Genomic DNA, 24,411 nt, shown 5'->3' on the forward strand with positions numbered 1-24,411 from the left:
CTGACTGAAATGACACGTGTCACAAAATACCCATGGACAAAAGCATTATTTACATATCGTCTTAGGGCAACATGTAGAAAGTCTACTCATTATGTAATGTTGATAATTGAATAGAGGGTCAAATACCAGGGCTGTCCCCGAGAGCTCTCGGGCTGTCGGGAGGCCTGTGCGAATAGAAAAAAGGCCCTTGTATTTTCAAGTAATTACGTGTTAACCAATCCATATGGAGTCGATAGACAAACCAATCCAATCTATTGATAACATACCATGATCAACTGAGAAACACACAAATCTCTCAACAATATATGTATAATATGGAGCTAAAGATGATCAATGGCGGAGCTTAGTGTAAAGTGGGGGGGTGCAACCCCCCCCCCCCCCCGAATGTTTCGATTAGAAGTGTAAAATTTCCTATTTTTCGTCCGAAAATTTTAAAATTATATAGGATTGTCCCCCCAATTATTTTGCCTAAATATTTATACAATATATAAGTTGGGTCCCATGACTTTGCGCCCCCTCGGAACTTTTGGTCAAGCGCTCCGCCACTGAAGATGATCACAGTTGCACAAAGTTCTTTTCCCTTAAACTCTCCACAGTTTCCATGAGGCTTTGCTCAAGGGGAATGTACTCAATTCCCAAGCTCTTCACCTTTTCCTTGGACACTTGGAAAGTAGGAGCAAACGGCTTGTCATCAGCGCACCTGAAAATTCGTTTCAACAAAAATAAAATTAAATAAAAAGATACAAGATATGTAAATATACACCGAATTCATATAACGCGAGTTAAAAACGCCTACTTTTGTGGAAGTTGGCTAGACGGGTAAAGCTTTTTTAGTATTTGAACTAACTCAGAATTGTGAACAACACTCTCAACAAGACAATATCTTCCACTTGCTGAGGGGATCTCAAAAGCTTGAATGTGTGCATTTGCAACATCCTTAACGTTAACCCACCCGCTAATCGAGTTTGAGTATGTTTCTGACCCTGCAAAATGAAATAGTAATTATATGCTTAAAACTTGTAGTTAATGATTAACTTGAAGCTTCAAATTTTCCTACATTATATCGCACCTTTTAATAGATTCGCGATAGATTCTGCACTAGTGTTAAGAGTTGGTTGTAACAAAGGACCAATGACCATTGCAGGGTTTATGGTGACTATGTCCATACCCTTTTCTTCTGCAAATTTCCATGCAGCCTCCTCAGCCAAAGTTTTTGACAACACATACCATAACTGATATAACAAAATGAAAATCAATTTAACAAATTAAATATTAATATATTATATTATGTAACTTATGACCACCAACTTCTCAATAGGTCACCCACCCTACCACCCATAATAAGTACACTTAGGGTATGTTTGGCAAAAGTAGCTGGTGGCTAGTGGCTGTTGGCTGGTGGCTGGAAGCTGGTAGCTGGTAGCTGGTAGCTAGTAGCTGTAGCTTTTTACATATATTTGGTGTATGGCAGAGTAGCTGTAGCTTTTAATAAAATGTATAAAATGACCAAAATGGACATAACTAAAAATTTAAAAAGTTTGTGCATTAAAAAGTTCATTATCTTTAGAGGTTAAAATAGTCATTTTCCCCTAAAAACTTGTAGCTCATTCTAAACGCTACTAGTAGAAGCATTCAATCAAAAGCTTCAAGCTCCTAACCTAAAAGCTTTAAGCTCCTTCAACCAAACAAGACTTTTTATTGAGTAGGTGCTTTTTCTTAAAAGATTAAAGCTAGAAACTCCTAAAAGCCCCATGCCAAACATACCCTTAACTGTAATGCGTCAAAAATGCATTGGTGGTATTTGAGATGGGCCGTGGCGCCATGTGTAAAAACTCAAAGTTAAAAAAATATTAGTATATGAAATTATGCTCACTTTCATTTCCTTGCAAAAATCCGGATCAGAAAACCATGTTTCATCGATTACAACTTCAGGAGTCTTGGGCCTTGTATTAAAAGCAACTGCAGCAAGTGAGGATGTCAGGCTATACGGTATGGGGGTCGGCCCTGGCCCGTCGCGGGTCGGCGACGGTCCAAACACCGTGCCGCCCCCTACCGTCCCCGTCTTCTCCGTCCGAAAATGGACGTTGGCGACGACGCAAAAAGTGTGGGCCCCCCCTATTAAAATATGACCGTTAATAAAAAAAAAAAATTAAATTTCTATATTTTGAATAAAGCCAAACGGCTATAATTTTAAATTATATAAATTAAACATCCATTTTCACTATCAAACACCAAATTAACCTCCACAATTCACCATTTTCTCCTATAATTTTTACACTCTCTTCCACTACACTCTCAACCTTCTTCCACATAATTTTCATGGATCCGTTCAACAACCCGGATACTCCCAACACTCCTTCGAACAACCCGAATACTCCCACCAATCCGACCCAACCAAATGTTTTTTCGGTTCCGGGATATTATCCAACGCTAGAACCGAACCAATTCTCCCAATTTTCATCGAACGCGTTTGCGTCATTCCAACAATCGCCCAACCAATTCACTCAAATCTCCCAAAATCAAGCTCTTCAACAAATGATGATGCGGGGTGCTTGGAACTTTCCACCCGTTCAACCTCAACCGATCCCCACACCCCCCGTTCAACCCCAACCGATCCCCACACCCCCCGTTCAATCCGAAGATGATGTGGAGATTGTGCCCGAAACCCAACCGCCTAAAGGGAAAGGAAAACGAAACAAAGGGAAACAAGTAGCGGGTGATCAAGCGTCGAAACCGAAGGCGATTAAATGGACCCCAATCGAAGAAGAAGCCTTAGCCAAGGCTTTCATTGGCACTTCCGACAACCCGGTAAAAGGTTCGTATTTTTTTAAAGTTTACATCTTTTTAAAGTTTACATCTTTATAAAGTTTACATCTTTTTAAATTTATAAAGTTTACATTTTAAGTGTTATAGTTTTTTTTGGTTTAAATTTAATAGTTTTTAAGTTTAGTTTTTAATTTTTTTTAATAACAGTAGGTTTTTTTAAGTTTAGTTTTTAAGTTTTTAAATTTAATAATTTTTTAATTCTTCACAGTTAGTTTAGTTTAAGTTTTTTAATTTTTTAATTCATAACAGTAAGTTTTTTTTTATTATTTTATATGTTGTAAGGTTTGTTTTGTTTATTTACTTTTATTTGTTTGTTTTTTTATAGGTAATAACCAACCGGGTGACGGGTTTTGGTCCAAGGTATTGACCAAGTTTCTCGCCATGATGGACCAAGGCCCGTATAGAGATATCGACTCGGTTTCATCGAAGTGGCGAAAATTGAACTCGGCCATTAATCGGTTTTGCGAGGAGTATAACAAATTATATACAAGTGACCGTCGTAGCGGGTGGAACGACGAGGATGTGTTCAAAATGGCATTGCAAAAGTATAAGCAAAATCATGGTTCCAACTTTCCTCACGTTCGCGCGTGGATGGTTGTAAAAGACGACCCAAAATGGGCGCCCATTCCTAACGAGGTGGCGATGGCGAAACGCCAAAAAACATCGGAAACGGGTAGTTTAAGCGCCGGTGGATCGGACGCGAGGTGTCACATTAACTTAAATGATGACGCCGACTATGACGAAGACGAGTATAACGTACGTGAACCCGAGCGTCCACCGGGCCGAGACAAAACAAAAAAGGAGCGGGCCAAGGGAAAAGGAAAGGAAACGGTGGACCCGAACATGGTTGAGTTTATGGGACACCTAAAAGTGTACAACGACATATCGGCCCAAAAGTCGAAGGCGAAGGAGCGGGCCGTCGAAGAAAAAAGTCGTGCATCGGACGAGAAGTTAAAAGAAAAGGTCCGATTGTCGAATGAGAAAATCCGAATCTCCGATGAAAAAATTCGGCTTAAGGAATGGGAAATAATGATGATGAATGTCGAGAACGAACCCGAGCCGAAACGTTCGATGTTGAAAAAACTACAAAACGACATCATGAAAAAAATCAAATTATTTAACTTTATGTTTATTTTTATTAAGTCTTTTTTTTTTAAGTTTATGTTTTTTTTTTAATATTTATGTAATGTGTGTTTAATATTAATGAAAATATTTTATTAGTGTATTTGTCAAATGTTAAAAAAAATAAAATAATAAAAAACATAAAAAAAACATAAAAAGTGTTGAAGGACTATGACTAGGATCATCCTACCATGCCTTCTAGTTTTGGAGGATGGACCATCTTAGTGAGGACTATGATGTGTCGCCTAGGTGGCGGATCATCCTCCAAGGATGGTCCATCACCATACCATGTAGTCTCACAACCACTCTTTTAACCGATGAAGCTTTCGAACAAGAACCAAGAACATTAAGTGTTCCTTTCAATGCTGGTTCAATCAACTCAGTCTGAAACAGAGAGTCAACCATATAAAATTTATTAAAGGTACGCGGATTATAAGGTTATATTTATAAAGAATCAGCATGGAAATAACATATATACCTGTGGGTCTGAGACTGCAGTTAAGAAAGGAGAAGCTGTATGAAAGACACCATCGCAGCCATTAACGGCAGCATCAAAGGAGCCTTCTTCAAGTAGGTCTGCTTTGAATAAGTGAAGCCTTTCCTTAGCTCCATCTAGTTTGAGCAAATGTTCTGTTTTTGCTGGATTATCTACACAAATCTAGAAAAAGTCAACGTTAGGGGTATAAACGAGCCAAACTGCTCGAGAGATAGTCAAGATCAACTAGCTAAAAACTCTAATCTAGCCGAGCTTAAAGGATATCGATCCTAAGCTTCACTTATTGAGCTCGCGAGCCTAAACACGTATTTATATAACTTCTAATTTTGTATTAAACGTATATTTATAGTATTAGATATAGTAATATCAATTATATATAAAAAATAAGAAGAAAATAACTAAATAATATATATAGCATTATAAAAAAAAAATTACAGCATGATATCAATTTTAGTTTTGCATTAAATGTATACTTAATATATTATAAATAAAATATACAATCATATAAATATAAAAATCTATGTTGTCAAAGGCGGAAATTTCATGAAAATGAAGGGCTTTTTAAAAGAGTCGCATAGTATATTTTTTTAGGGGTTTTATAAAGCTATTTCATGTTTATTCCACGCTTGTTGAAGGATAGTGTAGGATATTTAATTTAGAGCTCTTATAAATGTTTTTGGGCCAAAAATACACCCGAGTGCTTGAGAATGCGACTATTCAGACTAGGCGCATATGCCACACGCCACGCTTCTATGCCTAGACACGCACCTAATGTGCTTTTACATAGATAAAAATCATTATAAATGTATATAAGTAATAAGTAAAATAATTAATACATAATAAACTTGCCAAGTCCGAGTTAAGTCTTAGAAATAGCTTAGCTCGGCTCACTTACACCCCTAGTCAACGTTAATATCATATATAAGAAAAAAGACAAAAATAAAAGGGAAAATTACCAAATTGTCACTTGACCAACTAACATTACCAAATTGTCACCCTCAAGCCTCCTTGGATGGACTCCTGCACCATGGGAGGAGTTCGTTTGTCACTTGAAGAGTTCATGTATGAGGAGCTGACACGTGTCCGACATAAAGTTTGGCTGACTCCTCCCATTTTGGCACTCCTCCCATTGCTCGGCGGACTCCTCTCATTTTGGCTGACTCTTTGGAAGAGTGCACTGACGCTTCGGAAGAGATAATAACAAATAATTCTAGAGAGAGAAAACACACATGTGGACTCTTCTTTGTTGGACATATGTAACCACGTCATTCATGGACTCTTCAACTTTACACCAGACGCTTCCCATACCGGATGAGTCCGCCCATGGACGCATGAGGGTGACATTTTGGTAAGTTGAGTTGGTCAAGTGACATTTGGGTAATTTTTGTAGAAATATATGATTTCAACACAATCACAAACAAAACAGCAGAAATAGCGACAAAAACAGGTGACAAAATCTTATTAAACCAACCCAAAATAATTTACCCCCCAAATACCCAAAGATCTTACAACAGTAAGATCAGATCTTACAATAGTAAGATCAAATACAAAATACAAAATACAAAGTACAAAACAGATGATGATGATCATTCACTGATGATCATCAACAATACAGAACAATCTAACCAGAACAATCTCTCAGATACAGATGAGAGATTGTTAACTACAAAACTCAGAATCAAGACTGGAACCCTAACAGAGCAAGTGAAGATGATAAAGTGGTAACAACTTCAATAATGACCGTATAAGCCCCTTTTATATCTTGTAACAATGCAACTTCCACTTCAAACCTCCAAGTATGCTCCAATATGATAAACAGTCCTCAATGTTACACTTAAACCCCTGTAGATATTTGTTACAGTAACAAACTCACAAACCAGTTAGACAATGGCCCAACAACTTAACAACCGTAACAAAATAAGCCCAACACAAGATATCAATATACAAGCCCAATGAATGAAAGTGAAATATACATTTATTTTAACACCCCCCCTTCATTCATTTGGCTTAAACAAATCAACTAATTTAAGCTTCTCACAAAACTGAACATGTTGTTCAACGCTAAGACTTTTAGTAAAAATGTCAGCAAGTTGACTTTCTGAGTCAACTTTCACAGGATTTATAACACCATTTGACACTTGCTCTCTTAAAAAATGCAAGTCCAATTCGAAATGTTTAGTCCTTTCATGGAAAACAGGATTAACAGCTATGGACATTGCTGACTGACTATCACATTTCAATAATATAGGTAATGAACAGCTAACAGACAATTCAGAAAGTAAATTCTTTAGCCACATAAGTTCACAAGTAGCAGAACACATAGCACGATATTCAGCTTCGGCTGTAGACCTAGAAACAGTGCTTTGTTTCTTACTTTTCCAAGAAACAAGACATTCACCTAAATAAATGCAATAACCAGTTACAGATTTTCTGGTAGACAAGCACTTTGCCCAATCAGCATCAGCATATCCAAGTAAATCAAGATTTAAACCTTTCTTGAAACTTAGACCTTTACCAGGACTTTGTTTCAAGTATCTTAACAATCTTAAGGCAAGACTTAGATGAATTTCAGTAGGTTTGTGCATAAATTGACTAAAAAATTGAACAGTATAACTTATATCAGGTCTTGTTAAAGACAAATATATAAGTTTACCAATCAATTTTTGAAAACCTGTTATATTTTTTAAAAACTTTTGATCTTTATCAAGCTTAGAACTAACTAAATAGCTTTGTTCAATAGGTGTGTTAACAGGTTTACACCCTAAATAACCAAACTCATTTAGAAGTTCCAAACAGTACTTCCTTTGACTAAAACAAACCTCATCTTTATTATATAATACTTCAATCCCTAGAAAATACTTTAAAATCCCTAAGTCTTTAATTTTAAAAGTATCATTTAAAACTTTTTTAATTCTTTCAATCTCAGCAACAGAATTACCAGTTAAAACTATGTCATCAACATAAACAAGTAAAAACACAGTAACATTCTCTTTGTTCAAAATGAACAAAGAATGATCACACTTGCTTTGTGTGAAACCAAACTCTAACAAAACAGTAGTCAATCTTTCATTCCACTTTCTAGGTGCCTGCTTGAGGCCATACAATGATTTAACAAGTTTACAAACTTTAGATTCATCTTTAGAGTAGTACCCTTGAGGTAACTTCATATAAACATCCTCAGTTATAGAACCATGCAGGAAAGCATTATCAACATCTAACTGATACAAAGACCAGTTAAAAAATACAGCTAAGGTAACAACAGTTCTAATAGTAACCATTTTGACAACAGGAGAGAAAGTCTCCCCAAAATCAAGACCTTCCCTTTGACTAAAACCCTTAGCCACAAGCCTAGCTTTAAACCTTTCTACTTCACCATTTGACTTATACTTAACTCTAAAAACCCATTTGCAACCAATAGCCTTTCTGTCTTTAGGAAGATCAGCTAGTACCCAAGTATTGTTTCTGAACAAAGCTTCCATTTCTTTGTTCATAGCCTCAACCCACTTGGGATTACTAGCTGCTTCTTCATAACAAGAAGGCTCAACAATCTTATTTAGAGAAGCAGTAAAAGCCAAGTTATCAGATGACAAACAAGAATAACTAACAACTTTATCTAAACTGTATTTTACTTTACTATTCAGCACAAAGTTTTCAAATTTTTTAGGCACAACAACTTTTCTAGTAGACCTTCTAACTGAAGGACTTGTTCCCTCAGATGGGTTAAACTCATCATGTGAGATACTAGTGTCCTCTGCCCTACCAGATTCTGCACTACTACTACTACTTTCAACTCCACCTACAGAATGCTGTTGATCAGCACTGTTAGGAGTGGCAGATGTAGAGGGAATTGGTTGCTGATCTTCACCAGTAACCTCATGAGTTTGATTACTCCCCTCTTCATCATTGGGAATTACAGGTTTAGTTGTTAATACCTCAACACTATCAAAAAAATTCAGATGATTTAATTTTTCAGTTAAACAGACATCTTGATTGATTAAACTAGATGACTTATAAGGAAAAACAGTTTCATAAAATTTGACATCTCTAGAATAAAATTCTTTTTTGTTATCTAAACTCCACAGTTTATAACCTTTTTTAACATTCGAATAACCAATCAAAATACACTTTTCAGCATTATAAGACAATTTATCTGAATCATTCAATATAGTGCTAAAACACAAACAACCAAACACTCTAAAATGTGTAAATGAGGGTTTAAAACCAAACATTAACTCATAGGGACTTTTACCTAACAACACAGAAGAAGGCAACCTGTTAATGATATAAACAGCAGTTAATACACATTCAGACCAAAAATTAAGTGGAACACCACTTTGGAACAACAGAGATCTTGCCAGGTTTAAAAGATGTCTATGTTTTCTCTCTACAACACCATTTTGTTGTGGTGTGTAGGAGCAGGATGTCTGATGCAAAATTCCTTTTTGTTTACAAAATACTTCCATTTTATTATTCACAAATTCAGTTCCATTATCACTCCTGAACACTTTAATTTTTTTCTTAAACTGAGTTAACACTAACTCATAAAAACTTTCAATGTTCTCAACAACTTCCAACTTACTTTTTAGCAAATAACACCAAACAGCACGTGTATAATCATCAACAACAGTTAAGAAGTATTTGAAACCATCTTTACTAGTTACTTTATAAGGTCCCCAAACATCTAAGTGAATTATATCACCTAACTGTTTTGTTTTATGTTCACTCAAAGGAAAAGGCACTCTCACTTGTTTAGCTCTATGACAAACTTCACAAGGATTATGTTTTGTACTCTCAGCAATCCCTAAATCACCTTTTAAAACTGACAAGACCTGATCAGCAGGATGACCCAACCTACTGTGCCACAAGTTACTGTTGTTCAAACTATTAAAACACAAGTTAACAGTACTATCACCTTTATTAACAAAGTAAAGACCATTATCTTGTTTACCAATCACCAACACTTTCTTTGATTTCGAATCCTGAAGTAAACAATTATTTTCATTAAAAACAACAGTAATTTTATTATCTTTAGACAACTTATAAACAGACAACAAATTTACATTATAAGATGGAACAAAGAACATATCAGTTAAAACGACATCTTTAGCAAGTTCAAGATTACCAATTTTTGACACTTTAGCTTTAGTTCCATTAGGATGAGAAACAGTTAAATCAAATTCAGACACATCAATACAATTGAACATATCTTTATCAGTTTTGACCATATGTTGATTAGCACCAGAATCACAAATCCAATTATTATCAAAACCAAAGTTTATAAGACTAGAACAACAAACAAACTTATCTAAAGAACCAAAAACACAGTTTGACTCACCTCCCATATTAGAAGACTGAGACTCAGTGCTAGTTTTTTCACCCAACAAACTCAAAAGTTTAGCAACCTGCTCTGAAGAAAACTGAGCAACAGAAGGAACAGAAGATACATTTGACCTAGTATTAGAGAAACTTTTTCCAGCCTGACCTCCAGGTTTCTTTTTGAAACTTGGAGGATACCCAACCAACTCAAAACATCTGTCAACAGTATGACCAATTTTATTACAATGGGTACATTTTAGATTAGGATTAGGACCTCCAAGTTCTTTCTTTTTTTGTTCAACTGTTTGGTTGATTTTAGAAGCAAAAGACACACTCTGAGTTTTAGACCCAACACTAGAATTCCTATGTGACTCTTCCCTTGACACGATTGAAAAAGCAACTTTGACAGTAGGTAATGGCTCTCTGGTTAACATGTTAGTTCTTACAGGCTGATAGACATCATCTAAGCCCATAAGAAACTGCATTAATTTGATTAAAGTAGAAAAATCATTGAAATCTTTAGCAGCTTGACATGAACATGTAGGCAGTTGAAGCACTGCATCAATCTGCTTCCACATTGTATTCAACTTATGATAATATTCAGAAACAGAACTCCCATTTAGAATAATACAATTAATTTTTTTATATAAGTCATACACTACAGAGCCATCAACCTTGTCATAAGTTTCTTTTAGATCAATCCAGACTTCTGAGGCTAACTTAGAGAACACTTGCCCTAAGTATAGTTCCTCAGAAACAGAATTTAACAACCAACTTAAAACAACTGAATTACACCTGTCCCACTGACTACTTAGAACTTCATCATCAGTATTCTTTTTACATTTACCATCTATAAATCCAAATTTATTTTTGGCTTCAAGAGCCAATTTCATAGCACTAGAGTTAAAGAACTAGAATCACTAGGATGTAAAAACAATGGATCTCCTATATCCAACTTACTAATCAAGGTCTGAGAAGACCCAGCATTATCATCTTTACCAGTCATGGTCAACAACCAATAATAAAACTAACACAAACAACAAATATACACACAACAAGATAAGAACACAACAAACCCTAAGGCGAAGCTGTATCAGTGTCCAGATTCCAGGTTCGTCACTTATAGTGCCTGGACAGGTCTTAATACAGGAGCCAAACACTAAAGACAAGAACCAACTTACAAAAAACCACAGATAGCAAATATCAAACCACCAAATGCCGGTCCTCACTACCCCGACTTCAACTAAGCCAATCAACAACAAAAAATAAAGAGAGGAGATAGAAAGATCTCACAGTGGGTGCAAGCTATCCAAAAAAACACCAGATCTATACAGATCTGAAGTTTCTATACAATATCAAGAACAGATAAACTGGTCAGTTTGCCCTAAACCTCCAAGGGTTTAGAGACCAACACAGTTCTTCAACAAGATGTAAGAAACCCTAGCTAGGGTTTGAATATCAACAAATCTCCCAAGATCCAGAAGATCTAACACTATCAAGAACAGATCTGCAACTTGAAGCAGACCTACACAAGCAACAACCAAATCAGATCAAAACAGCGGAAATAAGAACGGATCAAGAGCTCAAAAGCTCTGATACCATGTAGAAATATATGATTTCAACACAATCACAAACAAAACAGCAGAAATAGCGACAAAAACAGGTGACAAAATCTTATTAAACCAACCCAAAATAATTTGCCCCCTAAATACCCAAAGATCTTACAACAGTAAGATCAGATCTTACAATAGTAAGATCAAATACAAAATACAAAATACAAAGTACAAAACAGATGATGATGATCATTCACTGATGATCATCAACAATACAGAACAATCTAACCAGAACAATCTCTCAGATACAGATGAGAGATTGTTAACTACAAAACTCAGAATCAAGACTGAAACCCTAGCAGAGCAAGTGAAGATGATAAAGTGGTTACAACTTCAATAATGACCGTATAAGCCACTTTTATATCTTGTAACAATGCAACTTCCACTTCAAACCTCCAAGTATGCTCCAATATGATAAACAGCCCTCAATGTTACACTTAAACCCCTGTAGATATTTGTTACAGTAACAAACTCACAAACCAGTTAGACAATGGCCCAACAACTTAACAACCGTAACAAAATAAGCCCAACACAAGATATCAATATACAAGCCCAATGAATGAAAGTGAAATATACATTTATTTTAACAATTTTCCCAAAATAAAAACATACATCATCTGATTCTAGCTACATAGGTCATAGATCTCCAAGCCTAATTCAAACATGAAAATATGAAAAAAAAAAAAAAAACAATACGGATGAAAAACTGTAAAAGTACACTTGAAGTTAATGAGAAAGAGAACCGACTGGGAGAGCGAACGGAGGCTTTGACGGAGTATCCTTGTTCAAGCAAAAGCTTGACGAGATTGGAAGCTACAAAGCCCGAAGCTCCGGTGACGCAGACCGTCTTTCCGACACCGCTCATTTCGATCCTCCAATACTATTACTATTACTGCTACTACTAAGGAACGATTCTCGTGTTCATATGTTAGAGATTGATTACTGCTAATCGGGTCCACATTTTTGTGGTTGACACTTGGAGGTACATATGGACGTTCTGATCTCATGAAAATCTAAACCGTTGATCAAACTTGCCTTATCTTTAAAGTTTGAAGTGGTATAAAAAATAACGATACAAGGGACCAGCTTCTGTTCGATGCACCACGTTGATAAACATGTTTTTAACACATTATTCTTTTATCATATACAAAATACAAAGGGTAAGATCCAAAAACGTTTTTTCTGAGTAAATCATGAACAACCATTTCCTACATAGTTATTTAACACGTAGATGATATGTGAGATTGTTTTGTCCATGAGAATATTCTTTATCCTCCCAAAACCTTCTTGTTTTAAGTTAAAAATTAAAAATATCAAACACATATTTCTTATATTTAAAATATCATATTAATTAGCCTCAAAGGGTTGGGCTAGATATTAAACACTAGCTAACTTGAAATACGTCCAATAGGTGAGCAACACTCACAAGTCATTATTTTTTGATAAAATTACGAAAATCGCCAAGACCAGGGTTGAATTACAAAAATAGCCACCTCATGCGTCCTTGGAGTGGCGCATCACGGATTCAAATGCGTGGGATGCGTCTGGAAGTCTTGGGATGCGCCTTTAAAGCGAAACCCAATAGAAAATGGACACGTGGCGGCAGACTCTTCCAAGGGGTTAGGCAAACTCTTCCAAGGGGTCAGGCAGACTCTTCCAAGGGGTCAGGCCTGACGCCTTGGATCTCACACTCGGAGGAGTCTGCCTGACTCATTGGAGGAGTCTGTCTGACCCCTTGGAGGAGTTTGTCTGACCCCTTCCTCCACGTGTCCATTTTCTATTGGGTTTCGCTCCAAAGACGCATCCCATTGTTTCCAGACGCATCCCGCGCATTTGAATCCGTGATGCGCCACTCCAAGGACGCATGAGGTGGCTATTTTCGTAAGTCAACCCTGGCCTTTGGCTATTTTCGTAATTTTCTCTTGTTTTTTTACCACCTATTGGTCATTGCCCCCATCACCTAATTATGGTCACCACCGCTGTCACACCCCGATCTCCACGTGTCACCGGTGGGCCCGGTGTGGGGTACAGTGACGTGGTTGACATCGTCATAGACAATCAACACAATATAATAAATGCACAGCGGAAGCAGAATAGAAACATTTCAACTTTAAATAAAGTGCAATAATAATTATCACAGTAGTTGAAATGGATCCACAGGCGGATCAAATAAAATAAGATAAAATAGTTCAACAGATAATTGTCGTCCGAGTTTGCGAGACTATTGTGGACGCTCTTTAGGAAACAGCCAGCCTATTTTCGTGTAGTACCTGCACTTAACCTTTTTGGGAAAAATACGTCAGTTTACACTGGTAAATACAAATCGACTGACTCATTTTGAAAATGATTGAAAATTGATTTAAATGCACAAGGCATAAATATTTTTATTAACTTGGGATATTTATAAAATATAAACTTGTGAACGAATTACATGCACTTATATCTCTGGTGGCCCGGGATCTGCTGTCCGGGCTAAGAATTAAATGACACACCACATTAAAGAGTTATACACGCCGAGTGTACGCCTACACCCCGTGCTCTAGTCGTGGCCATCTCGTAAGATAATGCCAAGGATATCCGGGACACGGTCAATAACCCCCCAAAGCCTTTAAGTAAGACAAAACTGTTTAAACGAAGTCGCACAAGCTATTCAAGACTGTACACCTATAAGGCGCAGGACTTGTGCGCCCGATCAAGCGGTATTTTAAATACCGTACCCCAAGCCCGTATAGGGAAAATAAGTCAAAATGTATTTACCTGAGCAAAGTATAAGTCACAAATGATAAGTGTTGGTAGCTTTTACCGGGCCTCCTAATCTGGAACAAAGGTTTATAATTAACCTATTAGATTCCTAACGGCCTTTTATTTAAGCTTAAGCTTTGACCGATTAGTTTTAGGAATGATACGGTTTACGCACGATTAAGCGAAAGACCGGATAGAATGTGATTTAGACCCGACAAGTTTGAATACTTGTATAATATGGGTATACTAAATACATTCTGGATTTTGAAATAAAAATGATATCGTTTGACCCGTTTCGGTCAATTTACGCAAACTAGTTACGTAAACCGAACCGAACGCGAAAACGGCGATACGGGTAGGCCAATGATTCAAATGCAAGTTCCCTGATGTAATATGCTTAAAATATGATATCATATCAGTAAGTTATGTTCTATATTGCCCGGAATAATTTTAAACCCAATTTATGCCTTAAAAGGGCATTTTGGTCATTTAAAAGATAATAAAAGGGTAAAATCAGAAATCTGAGTTTCGGGTCTGGTTCATACAGTAAATATACTTAATATAACATATTATATCAGTAGGGTATGACCCATATACCAAATATATCATTTAAAACCAAACTATGCACCGTAGGGGCAATTTAGTAATTTCACAAGGGCTAAAAATGCCAAAACTGGAAACCTGAGTTCAAAATATTATACTTACTGTTATTATATGAAAATATGTAATTTACATCAGTAGGTATAAGTCTTATAGGTTTAAAACAAGTATAACGCTTACTATGCGCTTAAAACGCTAAATATGCGATTCAAGGGCGTTTTCGGGTTTTCAAATCAAATCTGAGATTTTTATATTTCCAGAATACTTAAAATAATTTATTCATCATATAAAATCAGTAGAAAAAGGTTTCGGGTCAAAAGGATGTGTAAAACTCATTTTATGGCTAAAACGGTCAAAACCGACATAAGCCGAAATGACTAGGCGATCTAGGATCCGTTCAGCCAAAAATCAAATAAAAATCATCAAAATTCCCAGAATATTATATTACTTCTGTTGGTAAAAAGTTTTATACCAAAACGTGGCCAGAAACGGGTTCTACGCGAAAAGGACCGTTTATGTAAATTTATAATATAGTTTTACGCTAATGGCCATAACTCACAATCTGGACCACCAACTGATCCGAAACTTTCGGTGCAAGTTCATATATTAAAAATAAAGATTTCTATCCTTTCACTTTTCCAAAAACCCCGTTTTAAATCAAAAAGGGCAAAATAGTCAACTTTATGCATAAACCGGAAACATGCATTCGAATAGGCTAAGCATAGACTCAATCAAAGAAAATTCCAGAAAGTTTAACTAAAATAAAAATAGTCAAAAATACTTTCCAATACAGATCTCGAACATGCATGTACGAATCCGAATCGATAGTCTACGAAATAATCGTTTTACAAGACTTTCGGTTCCGATTCGTGGCTATACTATAGATTGTCGAGTTGATGATGATTAAAACACATTCTTATATGTATTACAAGTTATTTATGATGATCAATCAGATTGCATGTCATCTATATCATTAATCATGTCATTTTTCACCAAAATCGTTTCTGTTGACTTTTTAGAAATAGGTTTGACTCGACATTTAGCATGCATGTAGTGGGAATCAGTTAGTGCCCTTTAGAGGGTTTGTTTCCCACATAAATACCAATCTATAACAAGTTTCAATTCGAGAAATTACTGAAAGAAATCCGTTTAATCAGAAAGTCAAAGGTTATGAACACCCAGTTTGACTTTTACTAATAATCAAAGCAAAAACGGATTGTAGAACGGATTGAAGGCTTACAATGGTCCTAAAGACGTTTAGTGAACTCTAGGAGTCGGCCTTGTTGATCAGATTTCCTCCAGAGAGCTTTTCTTGAGAGTTCTTGAAAGAGTGCTCCTTGTTTACTATGGAAAATGTCCAAGAATGAAGTGATAATCTGATTTAAAGAGTGAATTTGATGTTTGTAGTAGGCTCCTGTTGAACTAGGCATGCAAGGGCACGTATTGGAGCAAATGGGAGGTGGAATGAGCTGTAAACAATTTAAATTCGGACCCAAATCAGCTGAATTCGCGAAACTGAGGTTCTGGGCAACCTTTACGGACCGCAAGCCCCTCCCCATACGGTCCGTAAGGGCCTGGTCTGCAACCAGCAACTTTCAATGTTTGGCAGATTTGCCCCCTGGACTTGCACGCGATGTTTCGGCTACTTTTCTCGACCCGTAAACCCCCAAACTTGGTTTTTATGTACCTTAGGACTTTTACCAACATGGTAATGCTCTCGGATAACTTTGCGCTCAACCGAAAAGCCCTGAATTCGACGTTGACGCTTTTAGTCCCTTAAGTACGGTTTTGGCCATAACTTTCTCATACGTTGACGAAACTTCATGAAATTTTTACCACATATTCTAGTGAGTATATTTTAGCTATACAAAGCTTCGGGTCTGCCAAAAGTTCACTCAGAGGTATAATTTAAACATGTTGACACTTTTGGCCCCTATAGTTTACAATACTTCACTTTTGTGCAATTTCCGCGTCGTATGATCCATGAACCATCCGTTAAAGGTTATAAACATTATGTGGGGTTATCATAGAGCCTATTTATCCATTGTTGACACTTTGGACCCTTACGTTCCATAGTTTTCACTGTTTGTCACTTTTAGTCCCTCTAAAGTATGTTTTCACATAACGGAACCTTATGACACGTGTCAAGACATTATTGGACGAAATTTTTCGAGGTGTTACATCCTCACCCCCTTAAAAGAAATCTCGACCCCGAGATTTATTCAAACAAATGGGGATATTTTTCTTTCATCGTGGATTCCACTTCCCACGTGTATTCGGGACCTCTACGGGCATCCCACTTGACCTTAACAATAGGCACGTGCTTCCTTCGAAGCTTCTTTACCTGTCGATCCTCAATCGACAAAGGTTTTTCAACAAACTTTAGACTCTCGTCTATGTGTATATCCGTATGCGGTATAACCAGTGAATCGTCAGCGAAACACTTCTTCAAATTACAGATATGGAACACATTATGAATAGCGCTAAGTTCTTCAGGCAATTTTAACTTATAAGCGACTGCCCCGACACGTTCGATTATCTCGAAAGGTCCTATGTATCTTGGGCTTAGCTTGCCTTTCTTTCCAAATCGCATTACACCTTTCCAAGGTGATACTTTAAGCAACACTTTTTCACCCACATCGAAGTGAAAATCTTTGCGCTTAGGATCCGCATAACTTTTCTGCCTATCCCTGGCAGCTTTCAAACGATCACGGATCTGAACGATCTTGTCTGTCGTCTCAAAGACGATATCTGGTCCAGACAACTGGACATCTCCAACTTCTGCCCAACAAATGGGCGATCTACACTTTCTACCGTATAGGGCCTCAAAAGGCGCAGCCTTTATGCTGGAATGGTAGCTATTGTTGTAGGAGAATTCAATCAGTGGTAAGTTCTTATCCCAACTACCACCTAAGTCGATCGCACATGCTCGAAGCATGTCTTCCAAGGTTTGAATAGTACGCTCGCTCTGACCATCAGTCTGAGGATGGTAAGCCGTACTAAAATTCAAACGAGTGCCCAACGACTGTTGGAAACTCTTCCAAAAATGCGACGTATACCTCGTATCTCTATCAGAAATGATAGATACAGGTATACCATGCAATGCTACAATCTTATCGACGTATAATTGAGCCAACATATCTGAGCTATACGTCTCTTTGATGGGTAGAAAATGAGCTGACTTAGTCAGTCTGTCTACTATGACCCATATGGTATCATTTCCCTTTTTCGTCTTTGGTAACTTGGTGATAAAATCCATTGTCACCATTTCCCATTTCCATTTGGGAATTTCAGGTTGTTGAAGCAAACCTGACGGCTTCTGATGCTCAGCTTTGACTTGCGCACAAGTCAAGCATTTGGCCACATACTCGGCCACGGACTTTTTCAAACCAATCCACCAGTAGTTTGACTTCAAATCCTGGTACATCTTATCTGCTCCAGGATGAACTGAGTATTTAGAGCTATGGGCTTCCTGGAGGATAACATCCCGAAGTCCTCCATATACTGGAACCCATATTCGTCCGTTTAGGCGTAGCATTCCATCTTTGTCGTGGGATAACTGCTCCTCAGTTACTCCCAACTTTTCTGCAGGATAGTTAGCTTCCAGCACAGCTTCCTTCTGTGCAGCTAACACCCTTTCATTCAAGTTATTTCTTATCTCAATGCGCTTGGCATTGATTCTGATCGGTTTGACCCTTTCCTTTCTGCTTAAGGCGTCGGCAACCACATTTGCCTTGCCTGGATGGTATCTTATCTCACAGTCATAGTCATTGAGAGTTTCCATCCATCGCCTTTGACGCATGTTCAATTCCTTCTGATTGAACAGATGCTGAAGACTCTTGTGATCCGAATAAATGATACACTTGGTTCCATACAAGTAATGTCTCCATAGCTTCAGAGCAAATACAACCGCACCCAATTCCAAATCGTGGGTGGTGTAGTTCTTCTCGTGCACCTTGAGCTGTCGAGAAGCGTAGGCAATGACTTTGCCTTTCTGCATGAGTACGCAACCCATGCCAGTATGTGATGCATCACAATACACCACAAATTCATCTATACCATCGGGCAATGTCAATACTGGCGCATTGCTCAGCTTCTGCTTCAGAATGTCAAAGGATTCCTGCTGCTTAGGGCCCCAATCAAACTTAATCTTCTTACGGGTCAACAAAGTTAGGGGCGCAGCAATCCTTGAGAAGTTCTCGATGAATCTCCTATAATATCCTGCCAATCCGAGGAAACTGCGAATCTCGGTAGGAGTCTTCGGCTCCTGCCAGTTCATGACTGCTTCTACTTTAGCGGGATCTACTTGGATACCACGCTCGCTTACTACATGTCCAAGGAACTGGACTTCACGAAGCCAAAATTCACACTTCGAGAATTTGGCATAAAGCTTCTCTTGATACAGAAGTTTGAGAATACAACGAAGGTGTTTCTCATGATCAGCTTGGCTCTTCGAGTAGATAAGAATATCATCAATAAAGACTATGACGAACTTATCTAAATAAGGTTTGCAGACACGATTCATGAGATCCATGAACGCGGCTGGTGCGTTAGTGAGCCCGAACGGCATCACTAGGAACTCGTAATGTCCATAACGAGTCCTAAACGCGGTCTTGTGTACGTCTTCTTCCTTGACCTTCAACTGATGATAACCTGACCTTAGGTCAATCTTGGAGAAATAACTTGCTCCTTGTAACTGATCGAACAGATCGTCGATCCTGGGTAGCGGATACCGATTCTTGATAGTGACCTTATTAAGCTCACGATAATCGATGCACAGACGCATCGAACCATCCTTCTTTTTAACGAACAAGATTGGCGCTCCCCAAGGAGATGAGCTAGGTCTGATAAAACCCTTAGCTAATAGATCATCCAACTGCGTCCTCAACTCCTTCATCTCCGTTGGTGCCAATCTGTATGGTGCTCTTGCTACAGGCGCAGTGCCTGGAATGATATCTATCCGAAACTCTACTTGTCTATCCGGTGGCAATCCGGGTAGTTCTTCAGGAAACACTTCAGGATATTCCGAGATAACAGGAATATCTTCAATCTTCGGCTTTGGTTCATCAATGGTAACTTGTGCCATATAAATGACACAACCCTTCTGCATGCATCTGGATGCCTTGAGCATGGACACTTGCTCGGGCAATCCATGTTGGGTATCTCCTTGAATAGTAAGTGACTCACCGGACGGAGTCTTAACTATTACTTGCTTTCTGTTGCACAGAATCTGGGCTTGGTTACTCGACAACCAATCCATGCCTATTACTATATCGAATCCGGCTAGCTTAAAGGGAAGCAAGGATAACGGGAAAGAGTGATTCCTAATGGATATAACACATCCATCTAGAACAGTCGAGGCGGTTTCTAAGGTTCCATCGGCTAATTCCACCTCATATTTCACACTTAAGGTTTTAACAGGAAGGTTCAACAGTTTACAAAATTTATTATCTACAAACGACTTATCAGCCCCCGAATCAAACAAAACTCTAGCAAATATATCGTTTACAAGGAACGTACCGGTAATGACGTTATCATCAAGGACTGCTTCCTTTGCGTCCATTTTGAAGACTCTCGCATTAGTCTTCTTCCCTTCCTCGGCCTTCTTCGCGAACTTTGGACAGTTGGGCCGAATGTGACCTTTTTCGTTGCAACCAAAACACGTTGCATCCTTCATCTTCTTGCAATCCACAGCCTTATGATCGGTGGACTTGCAGATTCCACATCGCTTCTCCGAAGACTGGGATTTTGTTTCAAACCGACACCTCCCAAAGTGGTGTCTCCTACAAAACTTGCATCTGGGTTTTTCACCCGACTGATGATCATTTTTCCTAGACCCCGACCCTTTCCTGTGGTCGTTGTTCCCTCTATGTCGCTTTTCGGATCTTCGTGAGGCGTCCTCCTCACGTTTCCGTTTGTTCTCCTCAGAGCTCTTCATAGCTCTCAATCTTACCACATCCTGAGTGAGGGAGAGGGATAGATCTGCTACGGATCGAAAGGTAGTAGGTCTTGACGCTTTAACACTCGCCTTTATTTCTGGTGCCAGACCCCCAATAAATCGAGCAATCCTACGCGGCTCTGGGGTCACCAGGTAAGGCACCAAACGAGACAACGTGTTGAACGTAGTAAGATACGTTTGACAGTCGAGATTCTTCATAACAAGAGACACAAAATCCGATTCAATTCGCTCGACTTCATGCTGCGGACAAAAATTTTCCTTGATCAGTGCTACGAACTGATCCCAATTCATGCTGTATAGGGCGGCCTTTCCAGTAGCTTGAAGTAGCGACTTCCACCAAGCTAACGCGTCTCCCTTGAACGACTGGGACGCGTATTTCACAACATCTCTATCAGCACACCCGCTGATATCCACCACAGTGTCCATTTCGTCAATCCACGTCATGCAGTCGACGGCTCCTTTTTCCCCAGTGAAATCTCTGGGCTTGCAAGATACAAAATACTTGTACGTACAGGACCTGCTGTACGTGTCATGTTTCAGCTTAATCTCCTGCTTTGGGACGCTGCTGTGGTTGGAGGAATGATTATCATCCTCAACTTTCTTTGGCTCACTCTTTTTAGAAGGAGGCTTACTATGAGCCCCAGAATGAGTCTTAGCCTTGACATGCGTCACTGAGCGGGTTCTACTCTGAGTACCACTAGATTCTTTGAACTGCCTATCCATAGCCTTGGCGACAGCATTATCAATCAGTGCTTGCAATTCTGCACCGGTAACGTGAATCTTTGCATTATCTGAGCGTTCCCCAGAATGACTGTTGGTTTCTTCCGATTTGGCCATCGTAGCTTTAAGCTACAATAAGGGACAAGGTCTTATTTAGAACCTAACAGTATTATCGTCCTAGACGATATATTAACCATGGTATCAAAAACCTTAGCAGTTAATTTAATAAATTTCATTCAGGCTCTTATTAGCAATCAAGGAATGAAAATATATATATTGGCACTATAGGCCTAGTCACAAGGACAATCACTAAATTATAAATTTAGATTTTTATAGGACTATAAATTGTATAATAAAACAAATAATCCTTTACTAGACAGAGAGTCATAAACCGCAACTGTCACTATATAACATAGTTATAACCCGTAGGTATCAAGCCATTAATAGACTTGTGTACAGATAAAAATCTGTAGATAATTCTTTACTAGGCAGGGAGTCATAGACCACAACTGCCACTATATGACATAGTCATAACCCGTAGGTATCAAGTCATTAATAGACTTGTATACAGATATAATCTGTAGATAATTTATAAAAAAAAATGGGTCGTGTGATTCTACAGATCACGCTTAGCCCAGAATGTTAACATGTTCTCAGATGTTAACAGGGAGTTAAATCCTTTCAATCAGGTTTTACCATCAGGGCCAGGCCTGTTAATAAGGCATTCAGGCTAGGTTATACCTTACTAAGATTCTTATGAAATGGCAAATCAAAAAAAAAATTGATATTTTCCATTATTTTAATATTATTCATGCATATAATTAAAATGATAAATTCAAATTAACCATTTAAATTTTCAATAAAATACCAGTACATAATTGCCCTAAACGGGACTTTGAAATAACATAACTAGCATGAATAACATGCCCGCGCAGGGGCTAAACAAGTACAACAATAACAAAATAAAATAAAACAAACCCACGCAGGGGTTAACAAGATAACATACCCACACAGGGGTAGAGAAAGATAGATATACCCACGCAGGGGTAGAGTACTGGAATAAATGTCCACGCAGGGACATGAGTACATGCAATGATAATCGAAGGATTCATCGATCCTTCTTGCCCTTACCCTTGAGCAAATCAAATACCTTCTTAAACAGGCCACTGGTGCGTCGGCGATCCTCTCGCATATTGTGCTGAAACTCGCGTCGCATGCTATCAATCCCCTGCAGGATCTCCTGAACCTGCGGTGGCGACATCATAGGCGCCGGTGGTGGTGGCTGGTAGTGCTGCGGCTGCGGCGGCTGGTAAGGCTGCGGCTGCGGTGGCTGTTGGTAACCCGGAGGGTAACCAAAAGTAGATGGGCCAGCAGCCCAAGGGTCTCCAAGTGGACCACTATGTGGGAGTGAGCTGTAGTTCACAGCTTGCCAATAAGGGTCTCCCGTGTAATCATAACCCTGAGGGAATACCTGCTCGAACGGGTTGAACTGAGCGGCACTAGCATAAGCCGGAATCGGCTCTCCAAAATTCTGCGGCGGCAGAGGCGGGATCGGAACAGAAGTAACCTCCGATACGGGATGCTGAGACTCCCCTGTCTCAGACTCCCCGGGTAGAGATGTGTAGCGGCTGCTACTAACACGTGGAGGGGTGCCTATGCGAATCCCTCCGCGCGTAGACATGCGCGCGTTCCTCCTTGGCCTCTGAGGCGGAGGAGGTAAGACTGGCGGCGGCGGTGGTGACGGAGTGATCACGTCACGCCACAGGGCCTCAGATAGGTCCTGCGGTAGAGGCGGCTGCTGCTGGAGCTGCTGCTGCTGCGAGTGGTGCTGTGAGTGCACCGGCGAACCATGGAGCGATTGAAGCATCGGAGTACCATGGAGTGATTGAAGCATCGGAGAGTTGTGGCTAGGGGTGAAGTACCAATCATGCTGCTTGAACCTCTCCTGGAAGCTGTCCACACCATTAAATGGTGATCCTGTGTATGGCGACCCATCCGATATCTCAATCGGGTGGTTTGGTGTGCCTGATGGTGGGAGCGAAGGGTCCGTCTCCTCGTCTACGTCCATCTCGTGACCACCAGAAAAGTGGTCCTCCTGTCCAAGTGGGTTATGGCCCACTGGCTCCTCCACATAAGCATTAGGGTTATACAAACCCTGGTAGGCTGGCGCTGGGTGCTGGTGTGGTGACTGGTGCAACGGTATGTATGATCCAAGCGAATCATGGGGCCCGTTCTCCGAATGGGGCCCAAACGAGTGGGGTAATGACGGAGAAGTGCTCGCGGAAACCGAATGCCTAGCAGGCTCGGCAATAGACCTCCAAAGGTCGTTGGCGGCTGTGTGGTGTGAAGCAGATGGGGCCCGCCTATGTGAGGGACCAGCCTCATGGTCATGTGATGTGGGAAATCCTCCACGACCTCTCATCCTTGGCGGCATCCTGATCCTGTCAAAAGTCAAACAAGTTGCACAACAAAATATATAAGACAATGCAATAATAAATAATAAAATAAATTAAACGAAATGTTGAACATTTCCTAAGTTTCTTGTCTAGACTCGAAAATCGAGGAATGTGCAATTGTGTAACTGAGATTAAACACATTAGGATAGTGTTTAATTCACTCAGCGTTGGCTCTGATACCAACCTGTCACACCCCGATCTCCACGTGTCACCGGTGGGCCCGGTGTGGGGTACAGTGACGTGGTTGACATCGTCATAGACAATCAACACAATATAATAAATGCACAGCGGAAGCAGAATAGAAACATTTCAACTTTAAATAAAGTGCAATAATAATTATCACAGTAGTTGAAATGGATCCACAGGCGGATCAAATAAAATAAGATAAAATAGTTCAACAGATAATTGTCGTCCGAGTTTGCGAGACTATTGTGGACGCTCTTTAGGAAACAGCCAGCCTATTTTCGTGTAGTACCTGCACTTAACCTTTTTGGGAAAAATACGTCAGTTTACACTGGTAAATACAAATCGACTGACTCATTTTGAAAATGATTGAAAATT

General features: G+C 39.1%; 2 protein-coding genes across 2 annotated transcripts; one reads left to right on the forward strand and one right to left on the reverse strand.

The window, feature by feature from the left end:
• Nucleotides 1–191: 191 nt before the first annotated feature.
• On the reverse strand, nucleotides 192–12,384 carry LOC110898419 (cinnamoyl-CoA reductase 1). Its single transcript, XM_022145201.2, has 7 exons — nucleotides 12,121–12,384; nucleotides 4,427–4,596; nucleotides 4,248–4,332; nucleotides 1,874–1,980; nucleotides 1,070–1,232; nucleotides 797–983; nucleotides 192–700 (listed from the first exon to the last, which is right to left on the reverse strand). Exons 1-7 carry the CDS (start codon nucleotides 12,236–12,238, stop codon nucleotides 556–558), a joined length of 975 nt encoding a protein of 324 aa, XP_022000893.1. The 5' UTR covers nucleotides 12,239–12,384; the 3' UTR covers nucleotides 192–555.
• Nucleotides 2,186–4,011, forward strand: LOC118485670 (glutathione S-transferase T3-like). The gene is made up of 2 exons (XM_035982030.1): nucleotides 2,186–2,815; nucleotides 3,152–4,011. Exons 1-2 carry the CDS (start codon nucleotides 2,320–2,322, stop codon nucleotides 4,000–4,002), a joined length of 1,347 nt encoding a protein of 448 aa, XP_035837923.1. The 5' UTR covers nucleotides 2,186–2,319; the 3' UTR covers nucleotides 4,003–4,011.
• Nucleotides 12,385–24,411: the final 12,027 nt, after the last annotated feature.

This window comes from Helianthus annuus, chromosome 13 (assembly GCF_002127325.2).
Source record: "Helianthus annuus cultivar XRQ/B chromosome 13, HanXRQr2.0-SUNRISE, whole genome shotgun sequence".
In the NCBI taxonomy this organism is placed as follows: domain Eukaryota; kingdom Viridiplantae; phylum Streptophyta; class Magnoliopsida; order Asterales; family Asteraceae; genus Helianthus; species Helianthus annuus.

Bases quoted from the DNA above. Each gene is read 5' to 3' on its own strand.
- LOC118485670 (XM_035982030.1), top strand. From the start codon at position 2,320: ATGGATCCGTTCAACAACCCGGATACTCCCAACACTCCTTCGAACAAC. The intron at 2,816-3,151 runs GTTCGTATTTTT...GTTTTTTTATAG, and splicing joins TTCCGACAACCCGGTAAAAG to GTAATAACCAACCGGGTGAC.
- LOC110898419 (XM_022145201.2), bottom strand. From the start codon at position 12,238: ATGAGCGGTGTCGGAAAGACGGTCTGCGTCACCGGAGCTTCGGGCTTT. The intron at 4,597-12,120 runs GTCGGTTCTCTT...AGATTTGTGTAG, and splicing joins AGCCTCCGTTCGCTCTCCCA to ATAATCCAGCAAAAACAGAA. The intron at 1,981-4,247 runs TGAGACTACATG...TACCGTATAGCC, and splicing joins ATCGGTTAAAAGAGTGGTTG to TGACATCCTCACTTGCTGCA.